Genomic DNA, 19,012 nt, shown 5'->3' with positions numbered 1-19,012 from the left:
TTCATTTTAGAAAATATGTTTGTTGAGCAGCATTTAGAATTTCCCAACACCTGATTTTACCTAGTGGGTTTGTTTTTCTTTATGAATATGGAAGTTAATATCTAACATCTCTTCCTGCACAATAAACACTTTTAAACTGTACTTCGGTGACATTTCAAGAAAAAGCCATTTAATTTTTAAAAGCCATGTAATTATTGGTAAGTTTATTTAAATTTCCTAGAAATCCAAAATAGAGTATATTCAGTTCAGTTCAGTTGCTCAGTCATGTCCGACTCTTTGCGACCCCATGAACTGCAGCATGCCAGGCCTCCCTGTCCGTCACCAACTCCTGGAGTCCACCCAAACCCATGTCCATCGAGTTGGTGATGCCATCCAGCCATCTTATCCTCTGTTGTCCCCTTCTCCTCCTGCCCTCAATCTTTCCCAGCATCAGGGTCTTTTCAAATGAGTCAGATCTTCACATCAGGTGGCCAAAGTATTGGAGTTTCAGCTTTAAAATCAGTCCTTCCAATGAACACCCAGGACTGATCTCCCTCAGGATTGCCTGCTTGGATCTCCGAGTCTTCTCCAACACAGTTCAAAAGCATCGATTCTTCGGTGCTCAGCTTTCTTTATAGTCCAACACTCACATCCATACATGACCACTGGAAAAACCATAGCCTTGACTAGACAGACCTTTGTTAACAAAGTAACATCTCTGCTTTTTAATATGCTATCTAGGTTGGTCATAACTTTCCTTCCAAGGAGTAAGCATCTTTTAATTTCATGGCTGCAGTCACCATCTGCAGTGATTTTCGAGCCCAGAAAAATAAAGTCAGCCACTGTTTCCACTGTTTCTCCATCTATTTGCCATAAAGTGATGGGACTGGATGCCATGATCTTAGTTTTCTGAATGTTGAGCTTTAAGCTAACTTTTTAAGCTTGGTAAATTCTTACACTGTTGGTCAGTATGCCTAGAAATCTGAACAGAAGTTTTCTTCCAAAATAATTTTGGCCTTAGTCTAAGATTAAACCTTTTACATTCATATGTAATCATTTCTTTTCAGCCTAAATAATAAATGAATGCTCACTTCAATGGAAATAATTGTTTTCTTAGCATTTTTTTTCATCAGAGTATCTTGCAGTTGAGTATAAAAATAATCAGAGATGATCTTCCATCTTAAAGGATGTATGTAAGTTTTCAGATGTTGGAAATCATTTAAAAAATGATATACCATTTTTTCAAAAAAGTTTAGTGTGGCAAATCTTAAATAGGGCATCCATATTGTTTGGATTTCTTTTAAACAAAGACTACATGGAGCATGTAGGGAGGATTACAAACATCTTTTGGGATCGTATGCTGGGTGGGAGAGCAAGATACAACTTTTTATTTAAATTTTTTTTTATCTTCTGATATTTCTTTGCATGGAATCATATTCTTGACCATTTGCCTATGTAATAATAGTTTTCTCAGATGCTTTAGCCGTAACAGTAGAATGTACCATGTGCTGTGTTGTGCTTAGTCACCCAGTTGTGTCCAACTCTTTGCAACCCCATGGACTGTAACCCGCCAGGCACCTCTGTCTGTGGGTATTCTCCAGATAAGAATACTCCAGTGGATTGACATGCCCCCCCCCCTGGGGATCTTCTTTACTCAGGAATTGAACCTGACTCTCTGGCATCTCCTGCATTGGCAGGCAGATTCTTTACCACTGAGTCACCTGGGAAGCTCTAATTCTTAATATAGTACATATTAAAATTCTTCCCTGGTGGCTCAGACAGTAAAGAATCTCACTGCAATACAGGAGACCAGTGTTCAATCCTTGGATCGGGAAGATATGCTGGAGAAGGACATGGGTACTCACTCCAGTATTCTTGCCTGGAAAATGCCATGGACAGAGGAGCCTCGCAGGCTACAATCCATGGGGTTGCAAAGAGTCAGACATTACTGAGGGACTAATACTTTCACATATTAAAACAATATATTAAGCTCTAAAAAGTATTATTTCATCCTTTATATGGCTTGCAAGTTATGAATATGGGCTCTGTAATCCATATTCCCAAGTGACAGAATTGCCAATTTCTTTTTACCTTGCTGGGTCTTTTTAGGTTACTTAGGTTAAGTGAGGATACAAAGTGCTTAGCATATGCCTGACATATAATGAGCACTCAGTAGATGTTAGCTGCTATCATCATTGTTGTTATCATCATAAACTTTAAAAATCTGTTTTGTAGTGAGTGTTACAGGAACATATTAAAATGAAACAGCTGCATGGGAAATGATCAGGGCTTGGGCTCAATGTGATAGTTGTTATTAAACCTCACTTTGAGCTTCTCTTGGCTTTGATGATTTTTTAAAGTAATTTTATTTATTTATTTTGGCTGTGCTGGGTCTTCGTTGCTTTATGGTGTTTTCTCTAGTTGAGGTGAGTAGGGGCTACTCTCTAGTTGCAGTGTGTGGGCTTCTCATTGCAGCAACTTCTCTTGTTGCGGAGGGGCTTAGTTGCTCTGTGGCATGTGAGATCTTCCTGGATCAGGGGTAGAACCTATGTCTCCTGCGTTGGCAGGCAGATTCTTTACCAGTGAGCCACCAGGGAAGCCCCTTGATGATTTCTTTCTTCTCTCAAAAGTTTATCATTCTTTATTTTTTTTTAATTTAATTTTATTTTTTAACTTTACAATATTGTATTGGTTTTGCCATATATCAAAATGAATCCGCCACAGGTATACATGTGTTCCCCATCCTGAACCCTCCTCCATCCTCCCTCCCCATGACACCTTATCTTTGACAAAGGAGGCAAGAATATACAATGGATTAAAGACAATCTCTTTAACAAGTGGTGCTGGGAAAACTGGTCAACCACTTGTAAAAGAATGAAACTAGAACACTTTCTAACACCATACACAAAAATAAACTCAAAATGGATTAAAGATCTAAATGTAAGACCAGAAACTATAAAACTCCTAGAGGAGAACATAGGCAAAACACTCTCTGACATACATCACAGCAGGATCCTCTATGACCCACCTCCCAGAATATTGGAAATAAAAGCAAAAATAAACAAATGGGACCTAATTAAACTTAAAAATTTATCATTCTTTTCCTGACCTCAAGTCAACCTCATATATAAAAGCCCAGTTTTTGTTGATTTGTTTTAAAACTTTCAATGCAGTGTTGTTGGTTTCTAAATTTTTATTGTTTTTTAATTATTTTTTTCTATTTGGTTTGGGAAAACTATAAAGTGAGGTGGACTATCCATGCTAAAAAGTTTTCTAAGTAGACATGGTACTCGGAATTTTTGTTCCTCAGTGTTCACTTGTTTCATAGCACTGTCATCATGGCACATCCTCCTGATAAGCGGCTGGAAATGCCCACATGTGCTACAGTTTTTTTTTCAGACTGTATGGCACCCATAGCCTTTCTTGATATCTCTTATTCCGCTGGAGGTAGTTAAGTTAAAAGGCTTCATAAAAACAAGAGAAACAAAACTCCTTGTTTTATAAATGACACTCCCCCACCCCCACCCCATGGAAAAATTTTAAAAATTGAAACAGGTATTTTACAGTGCACAGCAATGTCTTTTAACAGTGGCATTTTTATCCCAATTCTGCCACTCAATATTTGTCCTTTTACAAATTACTTCTGTATATAATACAAATTTTTTTATCCTGTATATAATAAAGGATTATTGAAATTTAAGTGAGTTGGTCCTCTGGAAAAATGCTTAGCATAGAATGAGTACTCAATAAGTGGTAGTTATTATTAAGATTAATATTAACATTATTTCATTATTCTATCAGCTTGTTTGGTCAGTGGCATAAATGGCTAATAACCAAAACTTAAAAGACTAAAACTGACAGGTGAAGTTTTAATATCAGAAGTATATCATTTTCCTGATCAAATTTAGATCTGCAGAATTTTGAACAGCAAAATTGGAAATGTAGAAATAAATACCAAATAAGAGAATTCAATTGCAGAAGCTCTGAGCCAATTGAAAGGGACCAAAACCAAGCAAGAATAATAAAACCTCTATAATCAATAAATGTTATCTTATAAAATTTACCCTGTATTAGAGTTCTGCAGAGTAATGAAAGTAATTCCAGTCCAAGGGTAGGAGAAGACTAATGTCCTAGCTCAAGCAGCAGGCAGGAACAGAATAAATCCTCCCTTTTTCTGCTACATGTTCTATTAAGGCCCTGAACAGATTGGCTGGTCCCCACTTACGTTGGGAGGGCAGTCTACTAAGTCATCTGAAAACACCTTCATAGAAACACCCAGAAATAATGTCTAATCTGGGCATCCCATGTGCTAGTCAAGTTGATGAGAATTGACCATCACAAGTCCAGCCTTTGTCAACTTGGCACACATGTGCATCTTGTTAATCTATACTTAATCTCCAGGTAAAGAAAACAATAAGGTCATAATTCTGCATAACTTCGTACAGTTATGTCCTGAGCATAACCAAATATGTACTAATGCCTTCCCCAGAAGAGGTGGTGAAATTCTTGAGTAATGTTTTCCCTTCTTGATATCTTGTAATTTAATTACAGGATATACTGTAAAATTAACAATACTTAAATGCTATAATATAAAGTCAGTGCATCTTATATTGCATAAGAGAACAAGAGAGGAAAGAAAACGCACATATTCAAAGAAAACAGAAAACATTCATAGCAAAATTGGGAGGAATTACTCATGGCAGTTGCAGTCCTTATATATGTAAGTCATCATGTGGTAGTATTTGTAACTACCTTCTTCCACTACCCACTCTGTATTCCTTTACCTTCAACAAGCACTTCAGCTGGTCATGGTTCTTTGCTTGGTGGGATGACCCAAACCTTGAATCCTGAAGGATCTGGGCCATAAGCAATCCTTCCTGTATTGAATTATTGTAATTTTTTTTACCTTAATTGCAAGGCATGAAAATATTAGAGACACTTGAAAGGATCTCCTATGTTTCACATATATTCTTCCAAATCTCCACTGTAGTGTAGTGGACTACTCGGTAGTGATCAGTCAGCCAAACCAACACCATAATTCTCTTTTTTTACTCAATGATTCAGATGTGTGAGGACTCAAAGTGGTTTGCCTTAACTTCCAGTTTACTGTCTCTTCATGGAACCATTCCTCCCTCAGGAACTAAGAAATCTAGACCAGCAGAACATAATGTTGCAAAGCAAACATTTGTTGGTGAGTCTGTAGCAGTAATAGTGTCACTCCTATTTACACCCCTTGATTCCTATATCTGTGAATTATGGGGGAAAATGACACTGTATATTGCACATGACTCACAGCATATTCATTCTTCTGGAGAACCTTGTCCCAGTCTTGTAAGGTATTGCCACCTAGCTGGCACTGGAAATGAGTTTTCAAATGGTCATTCCACCCTTCTGTCAGTCCAGCTGCTTGATATTAGGGAATTTGATGAGACTTATGAGTTCCACGAGCATGGGCCATTGCTGTTCTTATTTTGCTATGATGTGCACTCCTTGATCAGAAGCAGCGCTGTGTAGAATACCATCACAGTGGAGAGGCATTCTGTAATTCCACAGATGATAGTTTTGACAGAAGCATTGCATGCTGGGAAAGCAAGTCCATATCCAGCGTAAGTGTGTATTCCAGTAAGAGCAAAACATCCCTTCCATTTTGGAACTGGTCCAGTATGATTAACCTGCTACCAGGTAGTAGGTTGATTACCCCCGGGAAGGTGTCATATCAGGGGTGTAGTGTTGATCTCTGTTGCTGGCAGATTGGACACTTAGCAGTGGCAGTAGCCAGATCACCTTGGCGAGTAGAAATCCGTGTTGCTGAGCCCATGTATAACCTCATTTCCAGCTACTGTAGCTACTTTGTTCATAAGCTTATTGGGCTTTCTGAGGATAGAGGCTGACTGGTATCCACGGAATGGGTTATCCCATTCAATTGAGTTTTTTTTTTTTTAATGACTTAAAATCTTTTATTTCTCTAACTTGAGAGCACCATTTTCCCCTTTCTCTATCAAGCAATGAAAAATATTTGACTCCAAAAATAAAAAGCAAGAAACAAAAAATAAAACAGAACTTTTTAGTGCTTAATAGCAAATAGTATTACAGTTTTCAGAGATGAGCTGAAACTGACCTCGTAGAGCAGAGAGCATAGTGGAAGAAGCAGATATTATTATATTCCTTTCATCTAAGTAGGGCAACACTGCAGCTTTTGTGATTTGTCCAGCCCAGAAGGGAAGAATGAGAATGCTCTTGCCACAAGAAATTTTGGACCACACTTTCCTTAGAGCCTAAATCAGAATCTTTCAACTGATTTTTAAAAATCCTCTGCTGAGGTCACCCTTTGGCAAGCATTCACGTGGGAAGCAGCATCTTCACAGTTTTAGCATATTCAGAAAGATATGTCTCCATACATCTTCCCCAATTTCTTTGTCACCAGTTTTCCCTTTCTTTACATTGAACCAAGGCATGTCCAGCATTTCCAGTTCATTCACCATGGGCCACCCTTTGGTCCATATTCCAACCAAATAAATGCTAAACCCCCAACTCATAGCACTAAATGCAGAATCTCCAGTGAGTCCATATCAGTACTAAGAACTGATCCCAGTAAAAGCTTTTTGCTCAATAATGCATATGAATGTAATTGAATAGTTCTAGTTGCTATATACAAAAATTGATAATGAGATGAAATTGGCTCAGTGAAGTTAGGTTTATTTTGAATACTCTCTTAAAGTGTATCACTGCTTGTATAATTTTCATTAACATGTTTGTTCTAATAAACATGGAATTAAAACTTCTTTAATCTCAGTACAAAAGGAAAAGAAAACACCTGCCTGGGCCAGGTGGCAAAATCGTAAAAATGCTTCTACTACAATTTAGTATAAGCTGTAACGTAAAATACAGGTATACCTCAGATTGTGGGTGCAATTCCAGGCCACTGCAATAAAGCAAATATCACAAAAAGTGAGTCACACAAATTATTTGGTTTTCCAGTGCATATAAAAGTTAGGTTTATACTGTATTGTAGCCTATGAAGTATGCAGTAGCACTATGTCTAAGAAAAACAAAGTACACACATTAATTAAAAGATATTTATTGCCAAAAATGCTAACCATCATCTAAGCCTTCAGTGAGTAAGCTTTTTGTTGGTGAAAGGTCTTGCCTCGATGTTGATGGCTACTGACTTATCAGGGTGGTGGTTACTGAAGATTGACAATTTATATTTTTAAAAAGGCAAAGTGAAGTTTGTTACAGCGATTTTGATTCCTTTCATGAAAAATTACTCTGTATCATGCAGTGCTGTTTGATAACATTTTGCCCACAGTAGAACTTCTTTCACAGTTGGGGTCAATACTCTCCAACCCTGCCAGCGCTTTATTAAGTGAGCATGTGTAATATTCTCAGTCCTTTGTTGTCATTTCAGTAATCCACATGCATTGTCACCAGAAGTAGATTCCATCTCAAGAAAGCATTTTCTTTGCTTATCCATGAAAAGGAACTCCTTGTGCAACTTTTACCATGAGTTTGCAGCAAGTCAGTCACATCTTTAGGCTCCACTTCTAACTCTAGTTCTCTTGCTCTTTTTGTTACATCTGTGCTTACTTCTTCCACTGGTCTTGAACACCTCCAAGTCATCCATGAAGGTTAGAATCAGCTTCTTCAGTTAATGTTGATATTTTGACTTTTCCCCATGAATCATGAATTTTCTTAATAGCACCTAGAATGGTTAATCTTTTCCACAAGGTTTTCAGTTTACTTTTCACAGATCCATCTGAGGAATGGCTCTTTTTTGACAGCTATAGCCTTACAAAATGTATTTCTTAAATAATAAGACTTGAAAGTCAGGATTATTCCTTGATCCTTGGGCTGCAGAATGGATATTGTGTTAGGAGGCATGAAAACAACATTAATCTCATTTTACATTTCCAACAGAGTTTTTGGGTGACCAGGTGCACTGTCAGTGAACAGTAATATTTTGAAAGGAATCTTTCTGAGCATTAGGTTTCAACAGTGGGGCTTACAGTGGTAAGCCATGTCATAAACAAATGTGCTATCATCAAGGCTATGTCATTGATTTTTAGAGAGCATAGACAGATTTAGCTTAATTCTGAAGGGTCCTAAGATTTTCAGAATGGTAAATGAGCACTGGCTTTGACTTCAAGCCTCTAGCTTCATTAGCCCCTAACAAGAAAATCAGCCTGTTCTTTGAAACTTTGAAGCCAAGCATTGACTTCTCTTCTAGCTATGAAAGCTTTAGGTGGTACCTTCTTCCGATAGGAGGCTGTTTCATCTACATAAAAAATCTATTGTTTAATGTCGTCACCTTCATTAATGATCTTACCAAAATCTTCTGGATAAGTTGCTGCAGTTTCTACATTAGAACTTGCTGCTTCAAGTTGCACATTTATTTTATGGAGATGGCTTCTTTCTTTAAATATCATAAATCAATCTCTTTTTAACTTCAAACTTTTCTTCTGCAGCTTCTTCACCTCTTTCTGCCTTCATAGAATTGAAGAAAGTTAGGTCCTTGTTCTGGATAAGACTTGGGCTTCAAGGAATGTTGTGGCTGGTTTGATCTTCTATCCAGGCCACTAAAACTATTTCCATTATCAGCAGTAAGGCTTTTGCACATTTTTACCACTTACGTGTTCAGTGGAGTAGCACTTTTAATTTCCTTCAAGAACTTTTTCTTTGTCCCAACTTGGCTGTTTGGGACAAGACCCCTAGTTTTTGGCTTATCTTGGCTTGCGACAGGCCTTCCTCACTAAGCTTGATCATTCCTAGCTTTCAGTTTAGAATGAGAGATATGCAGTACTTCCTTTCTCTTGAACACTTAGAGGCCATTGTGGGTTACATATGGCCTGATTTCAACAGTATTGTATCTCAGGGAATAAGGAGGCACAAGGAAAAGGGGAGAAATGCGGGGAATGGCTGGCTGGTCAGTGGAGCTGTCAGAATACACACAACATTTATCAGTTAAGTTCACCATCTTAAATGGGTGTGTGGTTCATGGCACCTGAAAACAACTGTGATAGAAACAGCAGAGCTCACTGATCACAAGCCAAAAATAATAATAATGAAAAAGTTTGAAATATTGTGAGAACTACCAAAATATGACACAGTGACTTGAAGTGAGCAATTGTTGTTGTAAAAAACAGCACCAATAAACTTGGTTTGAAGTAGGGTTGCCATAGACCTTCAATTTGTTTAAAAAAAAAAACAATCTTCAAAGTGCAATAAAGTGAGGAGCAATAAAATAAGGTATGCCTATATTAAATAATACCCACTACACACTGTAATTAATAGTTAGATGGTCATATATGTAAGACTATTGCAGTAGTTCAAAGAAAGGTGAGAGCATAAATAAAAACAATGACTGTGAAGGTGGAAAGGAGCAGACAAATTCAAGAGGTAGCTGGAAGAAAAACTAAGATGTGGTGATTGATTTGGTATGGGTTGAGTTTAATCATAGTGGAAGTTTTTACTTGGATGGTTGTTAGATGATGGGATCCTTAGCATATAAGGAGGAAAAGATAAGGAGTCCAGTTTTGAAAGGTTGAATGTGAGGTGAGTGTGAGGCTAAACAGACGAAGAAAACCAGTAGGAAGTTGTTAATATGAATCTTTAGTTTATTAGAAAGATCAGGGTGAGAATACGGACTTGAGAGTCATCACTCTTTATATATCTGTATATCTGTCGATTTCTGTCTATATTTATTGTCCTTCAGTTCTGGTCATTCACTCAGTCGTGTCCGACTCTTTGCGACCCCATGAATCGCAAGCACGCCAGGCCTCCCTGTCCATCACCAACTCCCGGAGTTCACTCAGACTCATGTCCATTGAGTCGGTGATGCCATCCAGCCATCTCATCCTCTGTCGTCCCCTTCTCCTCCTGCCCCCAATCCCTCCCAGCATCAGAGTCTTTTCCAATGAGTCAACTCTTCGCATGAGGTGGCCAAAGTACTGGAGTTTCAGCTTTAGCATCATTCCTTCCAAAGAAATCCCAGGGCTGATCTCCTTCAGAATGGACTGGTTGGATCTCCTTGTAGTCCAAGGGACTCTCAAGAGTCTTCTCCAACCCCACAGTTCAAAAGCATCAATTCTTTGGCGCTCAGCCTTCTTCACAGTCCAACTCTCACATCCATACATGACCACTGGAGTTCCATTATTGTATGTTCCTCTCCCTCTCCACCCCAGCCACCACCTTTTTTTTTTTTTTTTTTTTTTAACTATTTTGCAGGTCCTTCCTTGGTGATCTCATCCATTGTCTATATAGAATTAAATAGAGTAAAAATCTGATATACATTGTATCTGATACTGTCTTTGTATGGACTGTATTAGACAATGGATGAAATCACATAGGAGGAATCTACAAAATAAGAAAATTAACAGAAAGATTGAGAGAAAACACAGAATATAGAAACCCTGAGGCCTACTGATTGATACACACATATATATACACATAAACACATAGACATATCTATAATGAAGTAGTAGAACTGACAGAGCAGACAGAGAAGATATGAGGTAAAACCATGAAAGAGTAACACCTCGGAATCTGGGGGAGGAGAGATTTTTAATGAGTGGTCAGTTGTTTTAAATTCCATAGACTATCTGGTGAAACTAAGAGCTGAACAAAAGGGCTTTTCATTGAGTTTTTATATTGTTATTGGATATTAATACTGTTAGTGATTAGAGTAGTTTCATCAAAGGATGAAGGCTAAAATTAGTTTGTAGTGGATTGAGGAACAGCTGGAGAGAAGAGAAATAACATGTACACTGTAGAAAGAATCCATTGAACAACAGAGGATGATTAGAAGTTTTGTAAATTTTATTGCTAAAAATTTGTTCCCAATATTGCTAGTCTTTTTTTTTTTTTTTTAAACACTTGTTTGGATGGGTTGGTTTACACCAGATCAGTGGTTCCATTCTCATATTGGCCATTTGGGTTTGATGTGTTCCTTGGGCCCTCCTAATAAAGTTTTAACAAGTAAGCCTGAATTACTGTTGTCAGAGCTTTAGATTAAAGGCAAAAGATTCTAGTATTACTCATAAAATAACTGTGATCTAATTAAACAAAAATCATGGCACCTGCATTTTGGATGCAGCCATTCTAAAACTGTCATTTTTCTGTTTGGTAAGGTAAGTATTTGCTAAGGTGGTATACCTATTGCAGATCTATTTCTTATATTGAAATACTGTTTTAATAGCATCCGAAAGTTACTGGGAGAAATAAAACTGAGTTTAAAAGTTCTCATTTGCCCAGTAGGTGAACTGTGCATTTTTAAAACATAACTTTTTGAGTAATGGGCAAGGGAGTACTGTATATTTTAATTAAGTATTTAATAGTTTTTAAATAGTTTTAATTTGCTATTTGTTTTGTTCCTAATATATTAGAGTAAAAAGACCCATTCTTTACTTATGTTAGTTCACTAGAAGATTTTCTCTGTGACTCTTATTTTGGAATTTTGAGTTGTCACTGTTTTTTAATCATGTAGTAATTACTACGTGAATTAAATGTGAAGCGATAGTTTATTTTAGGAAGTCTTTTATAGTGGTAAATTAGATGTCTTTTTCCTTTTTTGAACATCTTTGTGTACAAACTAGTTTGAAAGGGGATTTCTTAAATAGCTACATTGGTGTAAAGTAGGAAAGGAGATGGAAGAGTTTCATCCTTTCATGGTTAATTTCTTTATGCAGCATCATTGCTTCTAACAATCTTTTTCATGAATATATTTAAAGAGATCAGTACATTTTTAACAGCAAATACATTTTTGTTCTTTTGGGATTTAGGATGGTTTACGTTATTATAGATGCCTTATTTTTATTCCTATTAAGTTAAAATAGAATTTTCAGTAAATGTCTGTAGTCTATATCAGTGCTGTCTAATATCAATATAATGTGAGCCACATATGCCTTTTAAAGTGCCATAATAAAAGGAATAACTAACAATGAAATTAATAAATAATAAATTTTATTTGATTAAATCAGTATTTTAACTCAGTACATTTGAAATGTTATATCAACATACAATCAGTATTAAAATTAATGAGATATTTTGTCTTTTTATTTCACATTAAGCCTTCAAAATCCAGTTTGTATTTTATACTTACAACCTTTCTTAATTTGACTAGCCACATTTCAAGTGCTCAGTAACCATATATGACTGGTGGTTATGGTGTTGTTCAGTTCAGGTCTATAAAGCTGGAACAGATTCTTAGCATCTGGATGGACGGATAGATAAAAGAAGATATTTATCTTCTACGAATTGGATTCAATTATAAACACCTGATAATGTGATCATCATTATAGATATCAAACCTGGAATTTTTTATTTTCTGGAAAGGAGATAAGCTGGAAATACTAGGTGGATGGAACTTTTACAATCTGGTTACCCTCAATAGCTGTATTGTGTAATTGCACTTATTTTTAATATATATACATGTTCAAACTTCTGAAAAATTTCAGTGTATGTCTATAACTTGTAGCATAAATGCAGTTCCAACTACAATGAAGATTTTGTGCTACAGCTGGAGAAGGAATTGGTCCAAGCCCGACTGAGTGAAGCTGAGTCTCAGTGTGCACTGAAGGAAATGCAGGATAAAGTTCTGGATATAGAAAAGGTAAGAACAACATGAAGGCTGTCATTCCCAAACTGGAGGGGACATATGATAGATATTTAAGTGCTTATTGAGTGGTGAAATTTGGCATGGTTTTTTGCACATTAAAAATCTTACATGGTTATAAGAGAGGAAAGGAAAAAATACATGATTCCTATTTAATTTTTGTTGTTACCATACTGGTCAAAGCCCCATATTTTGGGTAAAAATAGAGATTAAAGTCCTTTTAGAGGGAAACAACCAGGATAATTTTGATATGAATGATATTTAATTATTGGAGAAAAGAAACTTAAGGAATAGAGATTAACTGTTGTCAAGATAAGTAGTACTTAACAGCCTTTAGAGTCACCCAACTATAGCTGACACAGTATCTCTCAGACTGCTGCTGCTGCTGCTAAGTCGCTTCAGTCATGTCCGACTCTGTGTGACCCCATAGATGGCAGCCCCCAGGCTCCTCTGTCCACAGGATTCTCTAGGCAAGAATACTGGAGTGGGTTGCCATTTCCTTAAAATCCTGGGGCAATTGGGATATGAACTATAAAAGTCTACAACGTAGTAATATTACATCTTGGCCATTGACCGAATACTAACCCTTTTTTTTTTAGTATATAAAATATGCTGAAAACATTCCTCTTAAGCACATTTCAGTTAATGTAATTAAACAGAAGGCAGCAATTTCCTTCTAGAAGAATTAGATTTAGCTATGAAAAATTTGCCATATATTTGTTAAACTAATGTATGGAATACTTTTGGGTTAGTGTAGACCACAGTGTATTTTTGAATTTAAAACCTGTGCTAAACATGAGTAAAAAGACCTAAAATCATAACCACATTCATAGTTCTTTTAAAAATGAATATTACCATTTTTATCCCAACAGTATATAAATATATCACTTGCTTTTCTCCCAATTCAAGGTAAATTTTAAAAAATCCACTATGAAATTTGCATCCTCAGCACAAAATACACAAATATTCATTTTTTTTTTAGTTTTTATTTTATTTTTTAACTTTACCTGTGATGGATTCATTTTGATATTTGGCAAAACTAATACAATTATGTAAAGTTTAAAAATAAAATAAAATTACAATATTGTATTGGTTTTCCATATATCAACATGAATCCGCCACAGATATACATGTGTTCCCCATCCTGAACCCTCCTCCCTCCTCCCTCCCCATACCATCCCTCTGGGTCGTCCCAGTGCACCAGCCCCAAGCATCCAGTATCGTGCATTGAACCTGGACTGGCAACTCGTTTCATACATGATATTATACATGTTTCAATGCCATTCTCCCAAATTATCCCACCCTCTCGCTCTCCCACAGAGTCCAAAAGACTGTTCTATACATCAGTATCTCTTTTGCTGTCTCATATACGGGGTTATCATTACCATCTGTCTAAATTCCATATATATGCGTTAGTATACTGTATTGGTGTTTTTCTTTCTGGCTTACTTCACTCTGTATAATAGGCTCCAGTTTTATCCACCTCATTAGAACTGATTCAAATGTATTCTTTTTAATGGCTGAATAATACTCCATTGTGTATATGTACCACAGCTTTCTGTCTTGTTTTTCTTGTAAAAGTAAATTTGTTTAAAGAAAGAAATTAACCATTGTTTTCAAATATTATAATAGTTTTATCTGCAACAGTATAGAAATAGACTAGTTAAATAAATACGTAAGCATTTCAGGTTAATTTTCATCTGAGTATAACTGTTACAGCTTTCTAAGCTACAGAAAACCATCACAGTTTATATAGGAAGATTTTAGCTGGAGATGTACTTACAGAAGTTAACTTACCTCTTTTGAAGGTTATTAAAGTACAGATGAGTAGTGGAAATAGAAACACTTTTAGGTTTCTCATAACTTCAGACTTGAGAGTCTGTGTTCCAAATCACAAATTCTGAATCTCTGTTTTCTCATCTATAAAATCATAGATGATTTGGGTTCTGTGTTGCATTTGTTTCTTTTACCCTTAGGTAGTATCTAGCCGTTGATTGAGAATCTCATAAACAATGGACATGAAAGAGCCTCAAATTCTTAACTGTTTCTTAATGAAATAGAACAGGGTATAACTACAGTTAATAGTGGAATAATTGTGCTAGAAATCTACTTGCTATTTTTATATTATCTTTGGAAAACTTTTTCTCCTATTTGTTGAGAAAAAAGCCAAAAAAAATTTAAAATGCCTAATGGGGAGTATTCTGGGCTCCATGATTTAGTTAAGAGTCTGGATCTTTCTCTTTTGAATATTTGGAAGAAGGAAATGTTCTTGGGTCCAATTTAAAAATAGATTTTTAAAGTAGCTTTGTTGGTATTCATGCATCCTATGGTTAATCTGGGGAGGCCTTACAAATAGCTGTGAAAAGAAGAGAGGTGAAAAGCAAAGGAGAAAAGGAAAGATATAAACATCTGAATGCAGAGTTCCAAAGAATAGCAAGAAGAGATAAGAAAGCCTTCTTCAGCAATCAATGCAAAGAAATAGAGGAAAACAACAGAATGGGAAAGACTAGGGATCTCTTCAAGAAAATCAGAGATACCAAAGGAACATTTCATGCAAAGATGGGCTCGATAAAAGACAGAAATGGTATGGACCTAACAGAAGCAGAAGATATTAAGAAGAGATGGCAAGAATACACAGAAGAACTGTACAAAAAAGATCTTCACGACCCAGATAATCACGATGGTGTGATCACTGACCTAGAGCCAGACATCCTGGAATGTGAAGTCAAGTGGACCTTAGGAAGCATCACTATGAACGAAGCTAGTGGAGGTGATGGAATTCCAGTAGAGCTATTTCAAATCCTAAAAGATGATGCTATGAAAGTGCTGCACTCAATATGCCAGCAAATTTGGAAAACTCAGCAGTGGCCACAGGACTGGAAAAGGTCAGTTTTCATTCTAATCCCAAAGAAAGGCAATGCCAAAGAAGCATTGAGCATTCTTTGGCATGCTCAAACTACCGCACAATTGCACTCATCTCACTTGCTAGTAAAGTAATGCTCAAAATTCTCCAAGCCAGGCTTCAGCAATATGTGAACCGTGAACTTCGTGATGTTCACGCTGGTTTTAGAAAAGGTAGAGGAACCAGAGATCAAATTGCCAACATCCGCTGGATCATGGAAAAAGCAAGAGAGTTCCAGAAAAACATCTATTTCTGCTTTATTGACTATGCCAAAGCCTTTGACTGTGTGGATCACAATAAACTGTGGAAAATTCTGAAAGAGATGGGAATACCAGACCACCTGACCTGCCTCTTGAGAAACCTGTATGCAGGTCAGGAAGCAACAGTTAGAACTGGACATGGAACAACAGACTGGTTCCAAATAGGAAAAGGAGTTCGTCAAGGCTGTATATTGTCACCCTGTTTATTTAACTTACATGCGGAGTACCTCATGAGAAACGCTGGACTGGAAGAAACACAAGCTGGAATCAAGATTGCCGGGAGAAATATCAATAACCTCAGCTATGCAGATGACACCACCCTTATGGCAGTAAGTGAAGAGGAACTCAAAAGCCTCTTGATGAAAGTGAAAGTGGAGAGTGAAAAAGTTGGCTTAAAGCTCAACATTCAGAAAACGAAGATCATGGCATCCGGTCCCATCACTTCATGGGAAATAGATGGGGAAACAGTGTCAGACTTTATTTTTCTGGGCTCAAAAATCACTACAGATAGTGACTGCAGCCATGAAATTAAAAGACGCTTACTCCTTGGAAGGAAAGTTATGACCAACCTAGATAGCATATTCAAAGGCGGAGACATTACTTTGCCAACAAAGGTTCGTCTAGTCAAGGCTATGGTTTTTCCTGTGGTCATGTATGGATGTGAGAGTTGGACTGTGAAGAAGGCTGAGCACCGAAGAACTGATGCTTTTGAACTGTGGTGTTGGAGAAGACTCTTGAGAGTCCCTTGGACTGCAAGGAGATCCAACCAGTCCATTCTGAAGGAGATCAGCCCTGGAATTTCTTTGGAAGGAACGATGCTAAAGCTGAAACTCCAGTACTTTGGCCACCTCATGTGAAGAGTTGACTCATTGGAAAAGACTCTGATGCTGGGAGGGATTGGGGGCAAGAACAGAAGGGGATGACAGAGGATGAGATGGCTGGATGGCATCACTGACTCGATGGACATGAGTCTGAGTGAACTCCGGGAGTTGGTGATGGACAGGGAGGCCTGGCGTGCTGCAATTCATGGGGTCGCAAAGAGTCAGACACAACTGAGCAACTGATCTGATCTCTGATGGTTAATTTCTTCATGCAAGATAGTTATTCTTAAAATACATATACAGTAAATTTCTGGATTTCAGTTGAGAAAATATTTAAAATCCATCACAAAAAATGTGTAGTTGGCAAGAATAACTTTATTCAGCCATCTCTGTGGGCTAACATGTTAATGAAATATTTCAGAGATAGAAAATTTTGTAGACTTGGAACTTAGTTTACTCAAGGAACTTTTATTAGAGCCTAATTTAGAATTCTTTGGTCATTCCTGAGAGCAGTTTAATACGGCAACCCTATATCCGAAGATGGGTCTTTCAGGACCCATCTTGTACCCTTGAAGGAAATACTTAGATTACCTTAGAACTAATTTCTTGAGTATTGATTAGTCACAGTAGTGACTAATGTACAAATATTTTATACTCCTTTTCCAAAGTGGTGTGTTGAAAAAATAAAACAAAATTTGAACTGCTCTCTTCCATAAATCCTTAAAATATAAATGATGTTCATGCTTTGTTTGAAGTCCTGATCAGAGGTTAGTATGTTTATTGCCATGTTGAAAAACATTTTTAATCTTGTTGCTCCATAATTCTGATTAGTGTTTTATTAAAACAGAATTAGATTCTCAGTGTCCTTAAAATTAAAGACAGTTCCTTCCTGGTGGGAATGTAAAACATGCAACTGCTTTTGAAAAGTTTGCCAGTTTCTTAAAAATTAAATGTAGAATTACCATATGATCTAGCATTTCTGCTCTTTCATATATACTCAGGAGAGTTAAAAACATATATCTACACAAAAACTTTTACATAAATGTCCATAGCAGCGTTACTAATAGTAACCTCAAAGTGGAAACAACTCATATTTCCATCAACTGATGAATGTATAAATAAAATGTCGTATATCTGTACATTGAAATTATTATTTGGCAATTTTAAAAAAAGATGAAATTTGAAAACATGCTGAGTTAAAGAAGCTAGTCATAAAAGGCCATAAATTGTATGATTGCATTTGTATGAAATATTCAAAATAGGCAAGATCGTAGAGACATACGTTAGTGATTGTCGGGGCCTGGGGGTGTAGAAAACATAGAGTAACTGCAAATGGGCATAGGGTTTCTTGGGGGTGATTAAAATGTACTGAAATTAGTTTGTGATGCTGGTTGCATAACCCTGTGAATACTCTTAAAAACGGCTGACTAATAAGTTTCATAGTTTGTGGATTATATCTCAATAAGATTGTATCAAATTAAGCACAATTACATATGAGATAAAATAGCTCTTGTTATTTTGCTGTATTGTTGTATATGCTATATTTTATTCTTTAAATTAAAAAAAAATCCCCAATTCTCTCTTGCATTAGAGAAACAACTCCTTTCCTGATGAGAATAACATTGCAAGACTTCAGGAAGAACTCATTGCTGTGAAACTGAGAGAAGCAGAAGCTATTATGGGTTTGAAAGAGCTTAGACAACAAGTCAAGGATTTGGAGGAACACTGGCAGGTATATGAGTATATTTTGTGTGCCTTTTTTAAAAAAAATGTAAAACCTGAATATCCATTTTGTATAAATTTGAAGTAGTTAACGACCAACACTAGGGTTTGAGTTTAAAGTGAGAAAGACTCTGTTAGGTACAAAACTGAGAGCATTTAGAAATTGAAAGTACTTTTAAGCTTTTTTTCTCTTTGATTTTTAGAATTAAGTAAAATGTAAAATAGAGACCAAGTCATATTTTTGTTGTCTTATTATACCATTGTGATTTATGTTAACTTTTTCTAAAGAACTAAGAGAAAATATTTTTTATATTATACTTATTTCTTCTGTTGTTAATTCATTGGTCATTATGAAACATCAGAAGGGTGTGTGGCATCAACATAAATTTATGAATTTGTAACTTCTTTTGAAAATGGTTTTATCACAAAATAAAATAGACATTTAGTTGGTTATATGCCACAAATTTATTCACATATGAGGGAAACTACTGATAAGTAGCAAAAAAAAAAAAGAAAAATAGAATCTATAAGACAGAAGGGAAAACAGAAAGGAAAAAAACTACGTATTATTTCAGAAAGTGATCTTGGTATGAATTGGGGTGGGGAATATATCTAGCAAAGTTCTTTACATTGCCATGGCTTTTTTTTTTTTTTAAGAAATATCAGACAGCAATAAACTGGAAATTAATTAAAAACAAATGAAAGAATTTTTTGAGAA

General features: G+C 36.3%; 1 protein-coding gene across 30 annotated transcripts in view; it reads left to right on the top strand.

The window, feature by feature from the left end:
• EVI5 (ecotropic viral integration site 5) overlaps window positions 1-19,012 on the top strand; it is a 250,020-nt gene that overhangs the window by 140,938 nt on the left and 90,070 nt on the right. For 21 of the 30 annotated variants that reach the window (XR_015160507.1, XR_015160508.1, XM_086391182.1 and 18 more), the window contains 2 exons: window positions 12,452-12,586; window positions 18,164-18,304. Coding sequence is in view for 28 of the 30 variants with exons in the window: in XM_086391182.1 (XP_086247308.1) it covers window positions 12,452-12,586; window positions 18,164-18,304 (276 nt within the window). In the remaining 2 variants the exon portion in view is untranslated. The remainder of the gene's footprint in view (window positions 1-12,451; window positions 12,587-18,163; window positions 18,305-19,012) is intronic. The other 9 variants (XM_086391208.1, XM_086391203.1, XM_086391197.1 and 6 more) reach the window with 1 other exon arrangement.

This window comes from Bos grunniens, chromosome 3 (genome assembly GCF_055505025.1).
Source record: "Bos grunniens cultivar Pamir isolate PY7600 chromosome 3, Bosgru_T2T1.0, whole genome shotgun sequence".
NCBI lineage: Eukaryota > Metazoa > Chordata > Mammalia > Artiodactyla > Bovidae > Bos > Bos grunniens.
The sequence above is the reverse complement of the archived record's forward strand: the minus strand, read 5'-3'. Positions and strand labels throughout refer to the sequence as shown.